The following is a 15483-nucleotide window of genomic DNA, read 5'->3' as shown; positions in this document are numbered from 1 at the left end:
ATCCTTGTGAAGTCAATAATCAAAGAAATTCAACTTCAGTGTTTTATGATTTATGCCATGATAACTGCGTCATACTGCAAATACATTCATGAGTTCTCTCTACTTCTAGTCATGGTTGTGCTTTGACTTTCTGTTGCAGTGAAAATGAGCCCACAGTGAGGACAAATATGACGGGAGCAGCTCAGACCCATCAAACTTTCAGACCCAAAGGTGCCACAATCAGTGTACTTGTGCTCCTGCTGTACATTAAAGCTGCATACTGCTCATTTCAAGATGGACTGCATCGGTAGTTAAATTAACCTGAGCACATCCTCTGGGTTTGGAGTCTGCCCTCGCTGACTGGGGAAGCATCCCTTAATGAATTAACCAATGGGACACTAGATTTCTGATGAATAAACCAATGGGGCTCGGCAGGTGAGCGATGAATAAACCAGAAGCGTGGGAGATAACTTACGTGTTGCAGGCCGTCATGGCTTGACAGGTGTCCCCAGTGCAGAACTCTGAGATGGTGCTGTACTGCAGGTTGATAAGATTGAAGAATGTTGTCGCTGTGGAAAAGACAAGACAGATCACGACATGTTAAACAGCGGCTAAACAGGAATGAACGGTTCATTCAAATACATTTAGGTCACAATGATGACAGAAAATTAAAGCAGCGTGTTTGCTTTCACATTCTGCTGCGGTCAGCGAGGACACACCTATAGTGCATACAAGTCATCAGTCACATGCGCTCTAATCCATCGAGTCACCACATCCTTCAGCAGTGTGTGACCCTTCAGAGAAGAATGGAAGAATGGGAGGAGGCTGCAGCTTTAGTGAAGATTTAACTTGTCACAGGTATTTGTTACGCTGCAAACCTGGGGTCTATTCAGTGTGAAGAAAAGTTTCCCACAGTGCAAAATATTTGTTCTGTATGTTCGATGTACTCCAACTTGCAGCATGTTTCAGGTATGGTGACATTCTTTAAATGGCAGGTCTTCTTTGACTGCTGTGAAGGAAACCGCTCATAGAACATTAAAGAAAATATTCACTGTTGATGAGTTTACCACAGAAAAGGGCATTATACAACATTCTAAACAGCTAAGAGAAATGAATCAACATGAAGGGAATTAATAAAATACCAGCAGTTTGGAGAGTTATTTGACTTTATTACACTTGAATGTATTATAAAGTACACCGGGAACATCATGATTTTATTGCCAGCCATATTTATGAGGCTTAAAATTGGTGTAATTTACCCAAATTTTCACTTGCTCTAGTAAGTAACGGCAGTATGGTATGAAATCACTTTCACTTTGATTAATCCCAACTCCCCAAATCTTGTTTTGCCAAATAGTATGAGCCTGATGACACACTAACAACACTGGACCCACCCAAGTTTTCCAGCTGGATAAAGTTGCTACTAAGTTGGAATTTTTCAGTTAAAGTTCTGTTGATTTATACGTACTGGCACAAATAAATGATTGATTTGGTTAAAAAAAATTCTATTTAATCAAAACATTGCACAACTGTATTGCTTGCCTTCAAGTCAAAACTAATTACTGGTGGATACAAGCCAGGTTATATAACTTCCAATTTTATAATGAAAAACACATCTACATGTGAAATCCTGTCCTATCTGGTTTTATATAGCAGTGTTGTATCAGTCTGAAATAAAAAGGGAAAGAAGAATGCTCGTTTTTCATTTTCCCCCTGCAAGCACCTGGCTGGTCTGGAGATGTAACCAAAGCAAAGCCGAGGAGACAGACAAAATAAAGAGTCTCATGAGATCGATCAAGCAGCAGCCAGGCCACGAAGAGTTTACCGAACTCCAGAAATGATGCTCATAATGACAACTATAAATATCAGAAGTTAAAACACAGCGCTGAGCGAGGCAGTAAGCGATGGTGTTTAAAGAAGTGGCGTGTGGTGTTGTTGGGAACGCTCTAAATGCCGTGCCAGGCCTGGATTGTGTTAAGGTTTTGGAGCGCTCGCACCACTGGAACATCTTGCTATCTCCAGATGACAAGTGCACACAGACTTAGAAAGACAATTCCAATCCCCTGAGGAAAATTATCCAAGTCGGAGGGAACACAGAGCTTGAGAAAGGAATTTTTATGTCTCAAATAAGATAATGAACCCACTTTTTATGCTAAATTTTACAGGTTTAGCAACTCCATTAGAGGCTTCTGTTGGCCGTCGAACTCTTTGAGGTCCAGTTCCACATATTGCTCATACCCATCATTATCTACCACAGCATTCAGCCACTCACTGTTGCTGGCTAGCCATTCGTTGAGGTCTATCTCTCTGGGCAGCACCACCAGCTCCTTGAGGTCGAAGTCCACCACACGGATTTTTGTGAACTCTGGCTCCAAGTACTGCTTCTTCTCTTCTGCCGGAGGCTTCTTTCCATTTGGCTTCGTCTTTGACTTCCTGCAACACAGAGAAGAGAGAACAGGTTGAGGAGCTGCGCCGAAGAAAACAGAGGAAATAAAAGATCTGGAAAACTATATTTCAAGCGGTAAAACTACTGTTAACTGCACCCTCTAAAGCAGGGGTGTCAAACATGCAGCCCGTGGGCCTCAAGTGGCCCGCCAAAGGGTCCAATCTGGCCCGTAGGACGACTTGTAAAACTATAAATAATTTCTAGACCAGGACAAGTTGTTTTGATCATAAAGTAAAATACCAGATTGCTCGCAGTTCTTTTGCCGTTTTGTGTCTCATTTTTGTCATATTTTATTTTGTTTTTGTTGTTTTTTGTCCAATTTTTGTCATTTGTCTCGTGTTTTTGTCCTCTTGTTTCTCGTTTTTGTCGTTTTGTTTACTTTTTGTCTCGCTTGTGTTTTTTGTCTCATTTTTGCCATTTAGTTTCACTTTATTTGTTCTTTTTTGTCTCGTTTTTGTTATTTTATGTCATTTTTTGTCTCGCTTGTGTCATTTGTCCATTTTTTGTCATTTTGTGTCTTGTTTTTGTAATACTTTGTCATATTTTTTGCCTTTTTTGTCTGACTTTTGTCATTTTGATCAAGTAAAATACTAAATTGTTCAGTTCCAGATACCTGCGACTAAATGACTTTTGCCTTTTTGTAGACATTCTGTGATCTGGAAGTTGTAATGTGTAAATGATAAACTGAGGCATAATACTGTTGAACCTGCACTTATTTTTTTTCAGAAATTTTAGGCTGTTCATGAGATTTTGTAAAAAGATATTTCCTTACTTTTTTGCACTAAAACATAGGAAAAAATTGGAGTTGTGGTTATTTATAGCTTATTATGCTGTGATTTTACTGGTGCGACCCACTGGAGATCAAATTGGGCTGAAGAACTAGGCCCCAGTTGGCCCCAGAACTAAAATGAGTTTGACACCCCTGCTCTAAAGAATGTGATATGATAGAAGCTCTTTGCTAAACTGCTACCACAGGAAATTTCCAAACAGACTGACATCATGCTGCTGTAAAAACATATAGCATGCAACCAGATTTTCAAGTGGCGCTGGCCCAATGCTGAGGCGGCACTGAATATGAAAGAGAAATCAGCACAAGTTGGTGCTGCAGTAAAATTCCACTGATGAACAAGGAAATCAGCACAGGTTATTTGATATGCATGGAAAAGCTACTTGTAGACAGAATGTCAAGAGACACAGTAGCCTGAGCTCCGGTCTGTAAAACACGGGGGACTGAATTTCTTTTAAACAGATTACAATAATCCAAACCTTTCTGTGAATTTTCTGGATTCACAGCAGCCTAAACAGACCAAACAAAGAGTCCTCTGTTGCTAACTCTGACCTCTGACCTAAAGTTAGGGTCTATAACTTCCACGCAGACGGCCGTCCCCGGTGGCTTGTACTTCCACTGCTAGTTTTAGCACAGGGATGTCATATCACACTCTAGCTGCACTTCCAGGGTTGTAACCTCTCCTCCCTCAGCTCCTGCTCTCCGTCTGTATCAGCGGAGGCAGTGCTAGCAGAGGTCAAAGGGTGAAAAGCTTGATACCAAATACAGCCTAATGCAATCAACTGCTCCACAATTCTCCTCCTTCATGACTCTAGGTGTTAGGACTGACACTATGGTAATATTCAGCTTGATTTGTATTCTGTTCAAGCTTTTCCTCACCCTGTAACAGCTGTTCCTGCTCATAACTGTGCCTGCATCTTTATTTCGCTCCCACTTGGCTCTACTGCTGTTGTTTGGGTTTGCTTAAGGACAAGGGAGTTTCAGTTTGCTCCCTGAATTTATTGTGCTTTTGTTGACCCTCATTTCCGGCCTTCTTGTACTCGCCCACTATATCGCTAGTTCTCATCCTCCTCTCTCCACACCCTCTGTCTAAACACAATGATCCAGCCATGTGTTCTTGGCTCTCGCTTCCCTCCTTTCCTTCCAATTTGCATTCACTGATCCCCCGCCATCGCCGAAAGACGGCAGCTCTGGCTCCTGGACTGAGGAGAACTGTTCTAACAGCACTAATGACCAGGGATCATAAACACTATTTTCCAGCAGCAGCCAAATCCCTTCTCACTTTCACTAGGGCTCGACTGCAACTAACCCTCGAGTCTGCAGGAAACAGGCGATGACGGGCTGGTTTTCTCCAGGAAGAAAGGTATTACATTCGTAGTGTACATGTACCAAAAGATATTAGGCAAAGGTGTAGAGAGAAGAGAATGGAAGGGGGAGTGAGCGCAAAGGTGTAGAAAGGAATGGAGAGAGGCGGTGGATCGACACAGGCCCAGCTGATATCCATGGGAACTAATAAACACTTTCAAAACATGACAGGACTGTGAGGCACGAGGCCTCTTGGCCAGAGCACTGTGTTCAAAAGTCCAGTGGAGTTTAATTCCCTTCGCCAGGAAGCATCACCCTGCTTTCCACCTCAGCAAATAAAAGGAAGGCATGTCAACATGAGGATACAGAGCCGGCAGCCTTTTACTTTGTAAATGTTTAAGATCCCCCCTTCTCCTTTTTACATGTTCGCCGTCATTTAATTTATCTGTCAGGAGACGTGTTCAGCTGTAAACTGTTTGGGATTCCTGTGAAAACGTGAAGCAGTAAAGGGCTCACACTTGCACAATCATAAACACACACACCGTTGCTCAGGTTCTCATTTGTTGGGTAATCATTCATCAAGCTATTCGGTTCTTCCAGTTAGACACGATCCAAGATTGTTTTGGCCTCACTTACAAGCCAAGGACACTGCATATTACACTGCTGGCTAAATATTAAATGAATGCCCACTTTCTGTTTCACTTCTTCACATTCTCTATGTTTTCTGCAATATCTTGTCATACTTTGGGCTTGTAATTTGTCCTTCCCTTTGTGGCTGCAGGCTGACCTGTCCAAACATCCTATTGTTTGGGGTCAAAAGCCATAGGCCTTACACTCCCATCTTCACCCTTTCTTTTCATCTTTCTCTCCCTAACCATTATCCAGCCCCACCAGCTTCCCATTTACTCCACTCCATGACCTGTACTCTGACTCATATTTTAATTAGTGTTCCTTCTTTCATATCTAAAGGTCCTTCCAGTGCTTATTTATAATGTCTTTCATTTCTCCTAATCTCTGTCTGCTTCCTCTTCAAAACAGACAAAAAAAAGTGTCTTCCTCCTCACGAGGGCGCAGACAGATTCATGTGGTCCGTGTGGTTTTTTCGCTGTGAGCTACATGTTCCATCATGTGAAAGAGCTTTAACCAAGGAAGGACCTTCATCTAGAGATACCGTCAGCCCTCACAGCTTTTCAAAGGCTTTGCTAAGCCTCTCAGAAAAAAAACGGTCAGCTCCTGCGAAAGGATCCTTTTGAAAACATTCCGTTTCACCGAGCTATTTCCTGCCCCTCTGTAATTTCATCATTTTCCGTACAAACGCCTCCTCCACTTCTTGTGAACATTTGTGTGGTAAGGGGAGGTGAAATTCTGGAGCCATTAGTTTATTTTAGGATAAAGAAAACTTCCTCTATGCCAACACTCCTCCCCTCATACGTACATAGTCTGTCTTCTCTGCAACACACACACAGACACACGCTTTGTCTGTTCTTGTTAAAGTTCTTCAAGGCAAATCTTCGCCATAAAAGGCAGCAGATGCCTCTTTCTCCTCACCAGATCAGGGACAGATCAGGGCAGGCCAGAGACGGGAGTGCAGGGGAACTGAAGCCAGGGCCAGGCACATGTCTCCAGGCCGGGGGGAGAGCTACAGCCTGGCTGGCACCGACAGGAACAAGGCTATGATAAGGGTTCACCATCAAGAACATCTCGTCAGCCGCCACAAAAACAAATTTTAAGTTAAGGTAGGGGCTGAGAAGCAGGAAGAATGGGCTGCTTGTGGTTTATCAGCAATAAAAACAATAAGGAAATAGGGTTGTATAGTCGGGTGACAGGGAGGTCAGTGCTGTGGAGTGACTGAACCGACAGCTGTTCAACTCTGTCCGTTAGCCACTCCTTTCACTTTTCCCAGCAACACCACCTCCCCCAACCATCAAGCCGTCTTCGCTCACCACCTTTGCTCTTGTACAACAACACCGCTACTCAGCAAACACACTGTGGCACACACATAAACACCTGTGCACACACAATTACACACTTACGCACATACACTCAACTGTGGCTGAAACCCTCTTTCCCTTTTCACGGTCGACCCAGCTGGTCACAACAGCTGCGTCACGAGCCTGAGCCCACCAGAGACCCCGAGAAAATCTAGAAGAAGCAAGTTCTGTCTGGTCTGAAAGACTGTGTTTGTGCGAGCACGTGTGCATCGGCTGTTCAGTCAAACATGTATCTCCTGGGCTTCAAACTGGTGCAAATATTAGCTGCTGTACGTTCACTGACTGTGTGCCAAATGAACACTGAATACACTTGGTTCTAAAATAAGCTTTGTATAAAGAGGAGCAGCCCTCTGGCAGGTACACCACAAGGCTGTCTCATTACAGGAACCTGGTTCCAATTAATCCTAGAATCACATGGGACCACATTACACAGCTATGCTGGAGAACTGGATAAAGTGCTTTCTTTAAAATACTACAATTTGCTACTAAATAGCTCTTCTTTTCCCTCTTTTCCCCTCATGTAAATACACACACCAGTACTTCCGTGACATTTAGACCACTTTTCCCATAGTTATCACCTCCATGCCAAATCATGAATATATTCCATCAACAGTGATTTTCATGCTTTGAAACCCACATGGTCCTGGATTCTGTGTTTTTACTGCTCTCCTTCTGTAATGTGAACACAATCAAACTTTTAAAAAAGTAGCAAAACTCATGTAATAACTCTTTTGTTAAGCGCGTGGCTTCAGCCAAGCCAGATATTGCACAACTATTGCCTGGATTGGCCTTCTGGATTGCGGGGGAATCTAACTATTGGCATATGGATGCAGTTAATGCAATCTGCTAGGGTGAGAAGCACAAGCAGCACTGACAATAAAGACGTCTACCATCTTCTCCCAGATGGCTGCTTGTTGTAATGATTGGAAAGATTTCCTTTGAGAACTGTAACTAAAAAAAACTGAATGTTTCATCTAAAATCTAATTCACTGGAGCGCCGCACCAAGGCAAATACAATAAAGCTAGAGGCAGAAAATAACTGCATGTGAAAAGAAGAGTTGAATAAAGTGCAAAGCATTTTTCTTATCTCTGTGCAACAAGAAGAGGCACTCTGAGGTGCAAAGATATGCTCTTCGTGTCAACACCTGGCCCCATTACTGTACAGTTTGACTGGAAAACACTCCCAGGGTCTATGATATGGGTATGAGAGGTAAGAAGCACCAGCAGAAGTATTCTACTCAGGAGAAAGCAAATGAATCGAGCCAACCTAGGCATTAAGAAGAGGAGAATTAGCTGAATGTCAGAAAGTTGTCAACTGATTGTGAAGTTCACAGGTTATAATTTTGTGATGAAACAGCAACAGCACATCAGTTTGATTTTCAATGATAAAACAACAACTACGAGGATGAACTCTACTATTTTGTTAAAAGAGCAGCTTCAGGAGGATCCATTTTCTCCAAGCCTGCTGATCTATTTCAGGATTAAAACTGAATAGACTCAAGGGCTCTTTTCTCTGAAAAACCACAAACAGAGGAAAAGCAGGCAGTCTGAGCGCACCAAAGCTAAACCACAGCAGCCATTACAGGGCTAAAAAGAGACCAAGTTAAGGACGGACTAAACCTGAGGTTCAGCCTCGTGTTGCTCAAGTCTGCAGAATAACTGCTCTGTCACAGTTGCTCCTGTGTTTTAAAAGTGCACTGATGCACGAACACCCAGCAGTTTTAGTTCTGGAGTGAACAGATAAGAAGGAAACAAAAACAAAGAAGACGCAGCTGCCACCACTTAATCAGTAGCATCACCAGGAGTGAAAGCAGCGCTGTAAATGAGTAAATGTAGCCTGGCTGCAGGCCTAAACATATGCGCACGCACGCACACACACACACACCAAAAAAGCTTGTTCAACTACTAACCCTGCCCAGCACAGTTCTGGCTACCTCCTCTACCCCTTGTCATCCTGTGCTAAATCCCATTTAGTGGCTCTCAGGCCTGCAGAGAATGCAAGGACCCCCTGCCAGCACCATAATGGAGCTTCATCAACATCACAACACACATGTGTGACAGGAAGGGGGTTTGGAACAAGATAAGACCCAGCCACTGGTTGAGCACTTGGCAAATGTAACCTTGTCTTTCTGGAGGAAGGTTAGTTCATAGATCAATTTGGCGATAAGAAGTTAATGACAGATAATTTGACTGAAGGGCCAAATGAGATTTCTCTACAAACTGATTACCTTAACCTAAAAACAATAAAGGTCGGGGAACCGATTTTTTCCCACTATTCAAGCAACCTATTCTGAGAGTACAGCCAAGACTATACAAGGCTACATGTTCACTCTCAAGGGTCTAAACCGCCAAAAGCTATCTTCGTTATCTTTGCCAGTCCAGCATTCATACCTGTTTCCAAGCCAAGGGTATTCAACCATTCACTGGAGGCGGAAACAGGTTACAAGTGGAGCAATAAACAGGTCTACAGCGCCCCCCATGCCCTCATAAAACGGCAAATTATGCATCCTCGTTAACTTTGATGAAGTGTTTTTTGCTCGGTTTTTCCACAAGACGGCAAATCTGTGAAAATCCCCTAGTGTCCCTCCCAGGCAAATACGTCAACGGTGTGTTTCTTTGTAGCCAGCTGATTTCCTAAGTAAGAAGGTTGGGCTTCCACTTAAAATAGGAGCAGTAAAAGCATGCCTCTACCTGTCACAGGTCTTGCAAAAGACATGACAACATACTGTAGAATAACACTTTCTGTTGTGACCATTCCATCCTGCTCACAATCTGTGAAAAAAGTGGTGCTAAGTTGGCAGGTATTTTCCTCACTACTACTCTTCATATCCTCACAAAACACAATAGGTTTAGAGGAATGTGCCCTTTGGCTGTTGCCTAAAAAAAAAAAAACACCTGTCCACAGACTTGAAAGGTAAGAGGGAACTTCATCAAAGTGTTAACATCACGGTCTGTCCCCTGGAGGAAAACACTCATAATGACTGCACGTCTTCTTCACATGATAGAGACAGAATAAACACACTAAAGTAAACTGGGTTGACATTCACCTCATTCATAACCACTTCAACATATTTTTGCTTGAACTGCATTGATTGTCGACAGGGATTAATCGTGACCGGGTTAGCTGTTTGTGCTACTTTGTATGGCACACAAACACACCGTTAACCCTCCTATTAGGGTCATGCATTCTTCAAGTAATGCTCCGTCACATTATGACCTTCAGATGAAAGCGAAAAACTTACATTTTCACAGCACCATTTACACATAAAATATAGGTCAGAATTCTTTCTAAGTAGAGGAAACACAAATAGATAATGGGATGCTTTAAATGGTACTTTCAGTTAACATGTGGATGATGTGAAACAGGTTAGAATTAGAATTAAAGGCACTTTTTTTTCTTCTTTTTGGATGAATTTTGCAATTATAAATGCTCTGTGATTTAGAATAATTCCCTCTTTAAGTTGTCCAATTTAAAACCTTACTGGTGCTGAATAATAAATGAGAGTAGATGAGGAGACAGTGTCACATTTCTCTTGCTCTTGTTGGGTCTTGTTAATAGGAGCTGCAGGAAGAGGAATGTCTCCCCCCCAATCACCAGCGGCTGGTAATTTGCTCTGACCCCGGAATCAGAAGGTCCCCATACATGTGTAATTACTGCACTGAAGAGACAGCCATAGAGGCAGACTTAAACACGAGATAACATATTGTTTTGTAGTTTTAAATTTAAAAAAACCGAGAACGTCGTTTTTCTGCTCTGAACACGTTGCTAAAGATGAAATACGACGTCGGAAAATTAGAAACGTGCACTCGACGAGGGTTTTGAATAGTAATAGTCGACATATACGAAAGTAAAAGTAAAAAGGTCATTGACAGAATTCAAACTTTAAAACCACATTTGACAAGCTTAAATTAGCTTTACCTTAGCACTTTTCCGACTGCCTGAAGCACCATTTTGCAACTTAGTCCGTTTTTGGAGTTTCTCTGCGAGTGCATGTCCGTCTTATCTCCAGAAAAGGAGCAATAATCTCCGATAGCTTAAAACATGAATAAAAAAAGCTATCTGGACGTCTCCCCACTTCTGTGTGTTCAGATGGAGAAGCGAGGAGCAACGCTATGGTTTGACCTGCGTGAAACTGAGACTCACTGTACAGGAGAGAGAAAAACTTTGTGAGCTGACTTTACTGAGAGCCCGCCTCCTCTGTGGCTGTCGTCCAATCAGAAGAGGGGGAAGGGGTGTGTGGGCGGGGTCCACTCGACGTCAAAGTCTGCCCATGTGGACGTGGTTCGTCCTTTTTTTTCCTCTCTCCTGAAGCGCAGTTACAATGTAACAACAGGTGGCCAGCTATTAACTGTCAACCACAATGAAATAAAAAAAGGTGTAGCTACATTTTATAAGCCTGCTGTAATATAACAGGGTTACACAAACATGACCAACCCAGTAAGAAGAACAACAACAAAAGAACTCATGATATCAATTTAGAAATTATTGCATAAATGCAGCTGTAATCTCACATTAGTTGCTTGATTGCTGTCACAAACACATACAGAAATAAGTTTTCTGGATCAACCCAGTTGCATTTATGTATTATTAAACTATTCTGCTAATGAGGATTGTGAAACATGACAGACAGGAATCTTCTCCAAGCGGTTTTCTAGATAAAATAGCTTTCAAAAACCCTCCAAAAAAAACCCCAACAAATCAGGCGTGCATATTTCTTGCAACAACAAGCAAAACTAAAGTGAGTTTCGACCACTTTACTGCAAGCTTCCTACTACATAATCAACAAACTTTTCCATGCACATCATCGGACTCTTTCCTCGTAGACTCACAATCTGTATTATCAATGTTCAAGTGCAATATATCTGCTTACTCTTCAGTTCATCTTTCTACTTATTTATTAGTATACAGCTTACATCTTGTACTTGTGTTATCTTATTTTATTTTTCTTATTTATTTTAATTCTTATTTTTTCTAGACACTTCACACAAACACTTTTAGAAACTTACATTTGTATTTGTATTCTTTGCTATTTCTATTTTACTACTAATCTCTGTTTACTGTTTATTCTACTCTGGCAAAATAATTTCTTGGGCCTGGGATGAATAAAGCAGATCTTATCAACAGCCACCTAGTGTGTCACCTTTGTCGCTAAGAACTAGTGTCATGCCTGTCAGGACTGCAGGGCAACATTCCTCCTGCTTCACCTGGAGTCCAGTTATGAGAGGCTGGCAGCAGTCAGGCATGTTAGTACACGACTGTAAAACACAGAGAAACCAGCGATGGGGAATCAAACAAAGCCTGTTTGAGAGCCGAAGGTGGATCTGTTAAACATCCACACAGAGGCTTCTTTGCATTTTTGTGGAGCCGGGCTTTTGTCTGAGGGGAATTGTTTGGAACAACAATTTGAGACTTTTCATTTACTTGATTTGAAGCATGAGTATGATATAAATTCTAATTAAATTGTCAACAAGGAGCTGAGCCAACAACATTTAAAGTGCAACATGAACGAGAGGAAATGAACGCTGTCAATTGGAAGTCATTCCACTCATGAGAAGATTACAACTGGTGTTACCAAACTATCATTCCCTCACTGTTCTTCCCTTTAATTATTGCCTCTCGACAGACTTCCCCTCTTATTCTGTCTTCTTCACACATTTCTCCTCCCTTTCTTGGTTTGTTGTTGTTGCCTCTCCCCTCCATTGTCTCCCCTTTTCTGCAACAAGTCTGTTTTTTCTTTCCGTATCTTCAGACAAAACTCCAATATTGCAGATTTGACAAGCACTGGACCGACTGTCAGCTATAGCATGGACGCACACAAAGACACTAATCTATGGAATCTGTGGAGCTATGTGCACGGCTTGCATCTAGGAGGGGGCAAGATAAAAGACGCTGTGAGGGCGTTGCGTGTGAGGACCGTGTGTACGTACGAGAATGTATAATTTGTGTGTGCAAAGGTGCGTGTGGTGTCTGCAGAAATGCCAGAGCAGCATGTTTAATGCGGACCGTCGGACCCTCTGAGGCACCGCTTGTTTTTGTTTCAGAGCCCCTATAGGATCCAGAGAAACCATTTGAAAGAATCAAAGAGACGGAGGCATCCTGTATGACCGGCTGTCTTCCTGCAGGCCACATCTGGGGGGTGGTACACCGGACAGCAGTTTGGTGGGTGGAGACGCTGTGCTCCCTGCAGCGAGGGCCCAGAGACCAGAACAGGGCACAGACTCTTCCCCTGGTGCTAATTATAGCATCAGCCTGCCTGGTCTGGCACATAAAGAACACAGAAAACAGTGCAAAGACAGGGAGGGGAGGGGCAACATGCCATATGTGTGTGTGACTATGTGTGGGTATGCACAAATAAGTGAGCGGCTTAATCAGTCACTGTTTCAACATGCAGGACACTGAGCTGCAAGAACTAATAACCAGAAGTGTGGAGGGTTTTTGGCTTTTTTTGGTAAGGGTTGCAGTTGCTCCGTCAGAAAGCTCAATTAACAAAAGTCAAAATCATGTGGCTTATTAATGGTTCCAAAACTGACAAAAAACTTATAGGAACGATTATGATTAGATCCCTTACTAAAAACTAATCTTATTGTGTATATTCTGATATCATACAGGCACTAGGATCAAAGATGAGTATACAGGACAGTCTAGATCAGGGGTGACAAACATGCGGCCCGTGGTATGACTCATTAAAGTGTAAAAAGACAGAAGACATTAACTGCAAATTGTAAACTTGTAAAATGCTTGTGTTGTCTGTCTTTTTTTGTCGTTCTGTTTCTGGCTTGTGTCATTTGTCTCAGTTCTTTGTTGCTTTGTAACTTTTTTGTCACGTTTTTATCACTTTTTTGTTTTGTCTTGTGTCGTTTGTCTCATTTTGTGACATTTTGTTTCTTGATTTTGCCATGATGTGTCTCATTTTTGTAATATTTTGTCTTGTTTTTGTCTTTTGTTTTTGTTGTTTCATGTTTCCTTTATGTCTCACTTGTGTTTTTTGTCTCATTTTTGTCATTTTGTGTTTTGCTTTATTTGTTGCTTTGTGTATTGTTTTGACGGTTTGTCTCATTTTTTTGTCTCGCTTGTGTTGTCTTTTTTTTGCTTTGTAACTTTTTTGTCTATTTTTTGTCTCTTTTTTGTTTTGTTTGTGTCGTTGGTCGCATTTTTGTAATATATTTGTGTTGTTTTTGTCTTTTTTGTATGACTGGTTTAGATCATAAAGTAAAATACTATATAGATAGCTGTGACTAAATGTTTTGTGCCTTTATAGACACTCTGATCTGGAAGTTGTAATGTGTAAATGATAAACTGAGGCATAATGTGGTTGAAACTGAACTTAATTTTCTTCAGAAATTTCAGGTTGTTCATGATGTTTTGTAAAAAGATAATTCCTTAAATGTGAGTATTTTCAGAATGTTCTTTTTTGCACTAAAACAAAGGAAGTTGCAGTTTACAGGTTCTTTAAGCTGTGATTTTATTGGTCCGGCCCACTTGAGATCAGATTGGGCTGAATGTGGAACCTGAACTAAAATGAGTTTGACACCCCTGGTCTAAATACTTTATACAAAGAGTCATGCATTCTATTACAGTGCATTGTAGCTGCAAAAGCTGTTATATGTAATCATGAGAAAACACTGTCGAGCAGTAATGGAAATGCTCAAGGAACTTTCCATTAATTTGCTTCTAACTATTGGAACTGTGCGGTCACTGAAAATAGAAAACATCCATTCAAGATCCCTGAGGACTGGTCAGGGTGTCTACAATCACTGCAGCGTTAGTGTTGCACAAAATGCCCTTTTCTCTCAGTGAACAGGCAGTATGCAGTCACACCTGTACTGCAGTTGGTCCTGTTATGCGAGCAGGTGCAGAGACAGAAGATGCCTTTGAGCTGCATAAGCTGGACACTTCTTACACAACGTCTGACGTAGATGGAAACCAACGGACACATTCCATTGTCTGGCAGACAGAAGTTTACTCTTTCTCCTTCTGCTAACGTCACAGTCACCTTCTCTTCGTCTACGCAGACAAGACATGGCATCACTCATGTGCTGCCAGCTCTCAACAAACCAGATGTTGCTGGAAAGAGCAGATTACTGGCACAATACCGGGCCTTTCGCTGGGAGTGCTTCTGAAAAAGGATGTGGGTTGTAATGACTAAGTGGTAAATATACAAGTTAAAATTGCCTTCCTCTGATTACATATTCATTTGTTTGTGGGGAAGGCATTCGCCAAGCCTTATGTAAGAAGCAGTTTCACATAAAACGCATTCCAGATGTTGACTTATCAGTACCAAGAAGCCGTTTCAAGTATGCCAACGTTATCGAATGCAGCCCCCTTGGTAATAATGATAAGAATAGGAGGCGAGCTGACAAAGTAAGAGCAGTTTATGGAAACACTGTGACATCACTGGCCTTGTGATAGAAGCACGTGTTAAGACAATCTGACGAGGAAAGACATAACAATAAGCATGACAGTTATAGCAGCAACTGATAAGACTAACAGATAACACAAGGAAAATAAAGACTGTGATAGAGGAAAAATGTGAGAAATTCAAATCATTATGGTCTTGACGTCATAATGCACAGGAAAGGAGGAAGGAGGTGGTGCTATGTCAGAATAAATCTTATAAGCTGCAGCGCGTTTTAGCAATTTACTACCATTAGAAAATGACCTTGGGTAGTTAAACTATGGCAAAATTCACTTTAAAATATCAAAAGCTACTCAGTAGAGCAGGGGTGTGAAACTCATTTTAGTTCAGGGGCCAAATTCAGTCCAGTTTGATCTCCAGTGGGACGGACCAGTAAAATCACAGCATAATAGCCTATACATAATAACACCAACAAATTTTTCCTTTGTTTTAGTGCAAAAAAGTACATTCTGAAAATGTTCACATTTAAGGAACTATCTCTTTACAAAACATCATGAACAACCTGAAATTTCTGAAGAAACTTAAGTTCAATTTCAACAATGTTATGCCTGTGTCAAC

At 41.7% G+C, this 15483-nt stretch overlaps 1 protein-coding gene across 4 annotated transcripts in view; it reads right to left on the bottom strand.

The window, feature by feature from the left end:
* Nucleotides 1-15483, bottom strand: part of mob2a (MOB kinase activator 2a) — a 73252-nt gene that overhangs the window by 7446 nt on the left and 50323 nt on the right. For 3 of the 4 annotated variants that reach the window (XM_023273538.3, XM_023273537.3, XM_023273536.3), the window contains exons 2-3: nucleotides 2252-2412; nucleotides 455-548 (exon numbers count right to left, since the gene is read on the bottom strand). In XM_023273538.3, the coding sequence (XP_023129306.1) occupies nucleotides 455-548; nucleotides 2252-2412 (255 nt within the window). Of the gene's footprint in view, nucleotides 1-454; nucleotides 549-2251; nucleotides 2413-10427; nucleotides 10658-15483 lie in introns of those variants that run through there. The other variant, XM_023273535.3, reaches the window with a different exon arrangement.

Source organism: Amphiprion ocellaris, chromosome 3 (assembly GCF_022539595.1).
Source record: "Amphiprion ocellaris isolate individual 3 ecotype Okinawa chromosome 3, ASM2253959v1, whole genome shotgun sequence".
Lineage (NCBI taxonomy): Eukaryota > Metazoa > Chordata > Actinopteri > Pomacentridae > Amphiprion > Amphiprion ocellaris.
This window is presented reverse-complemented; position numbering and strand designations above follow the sequence as displayed.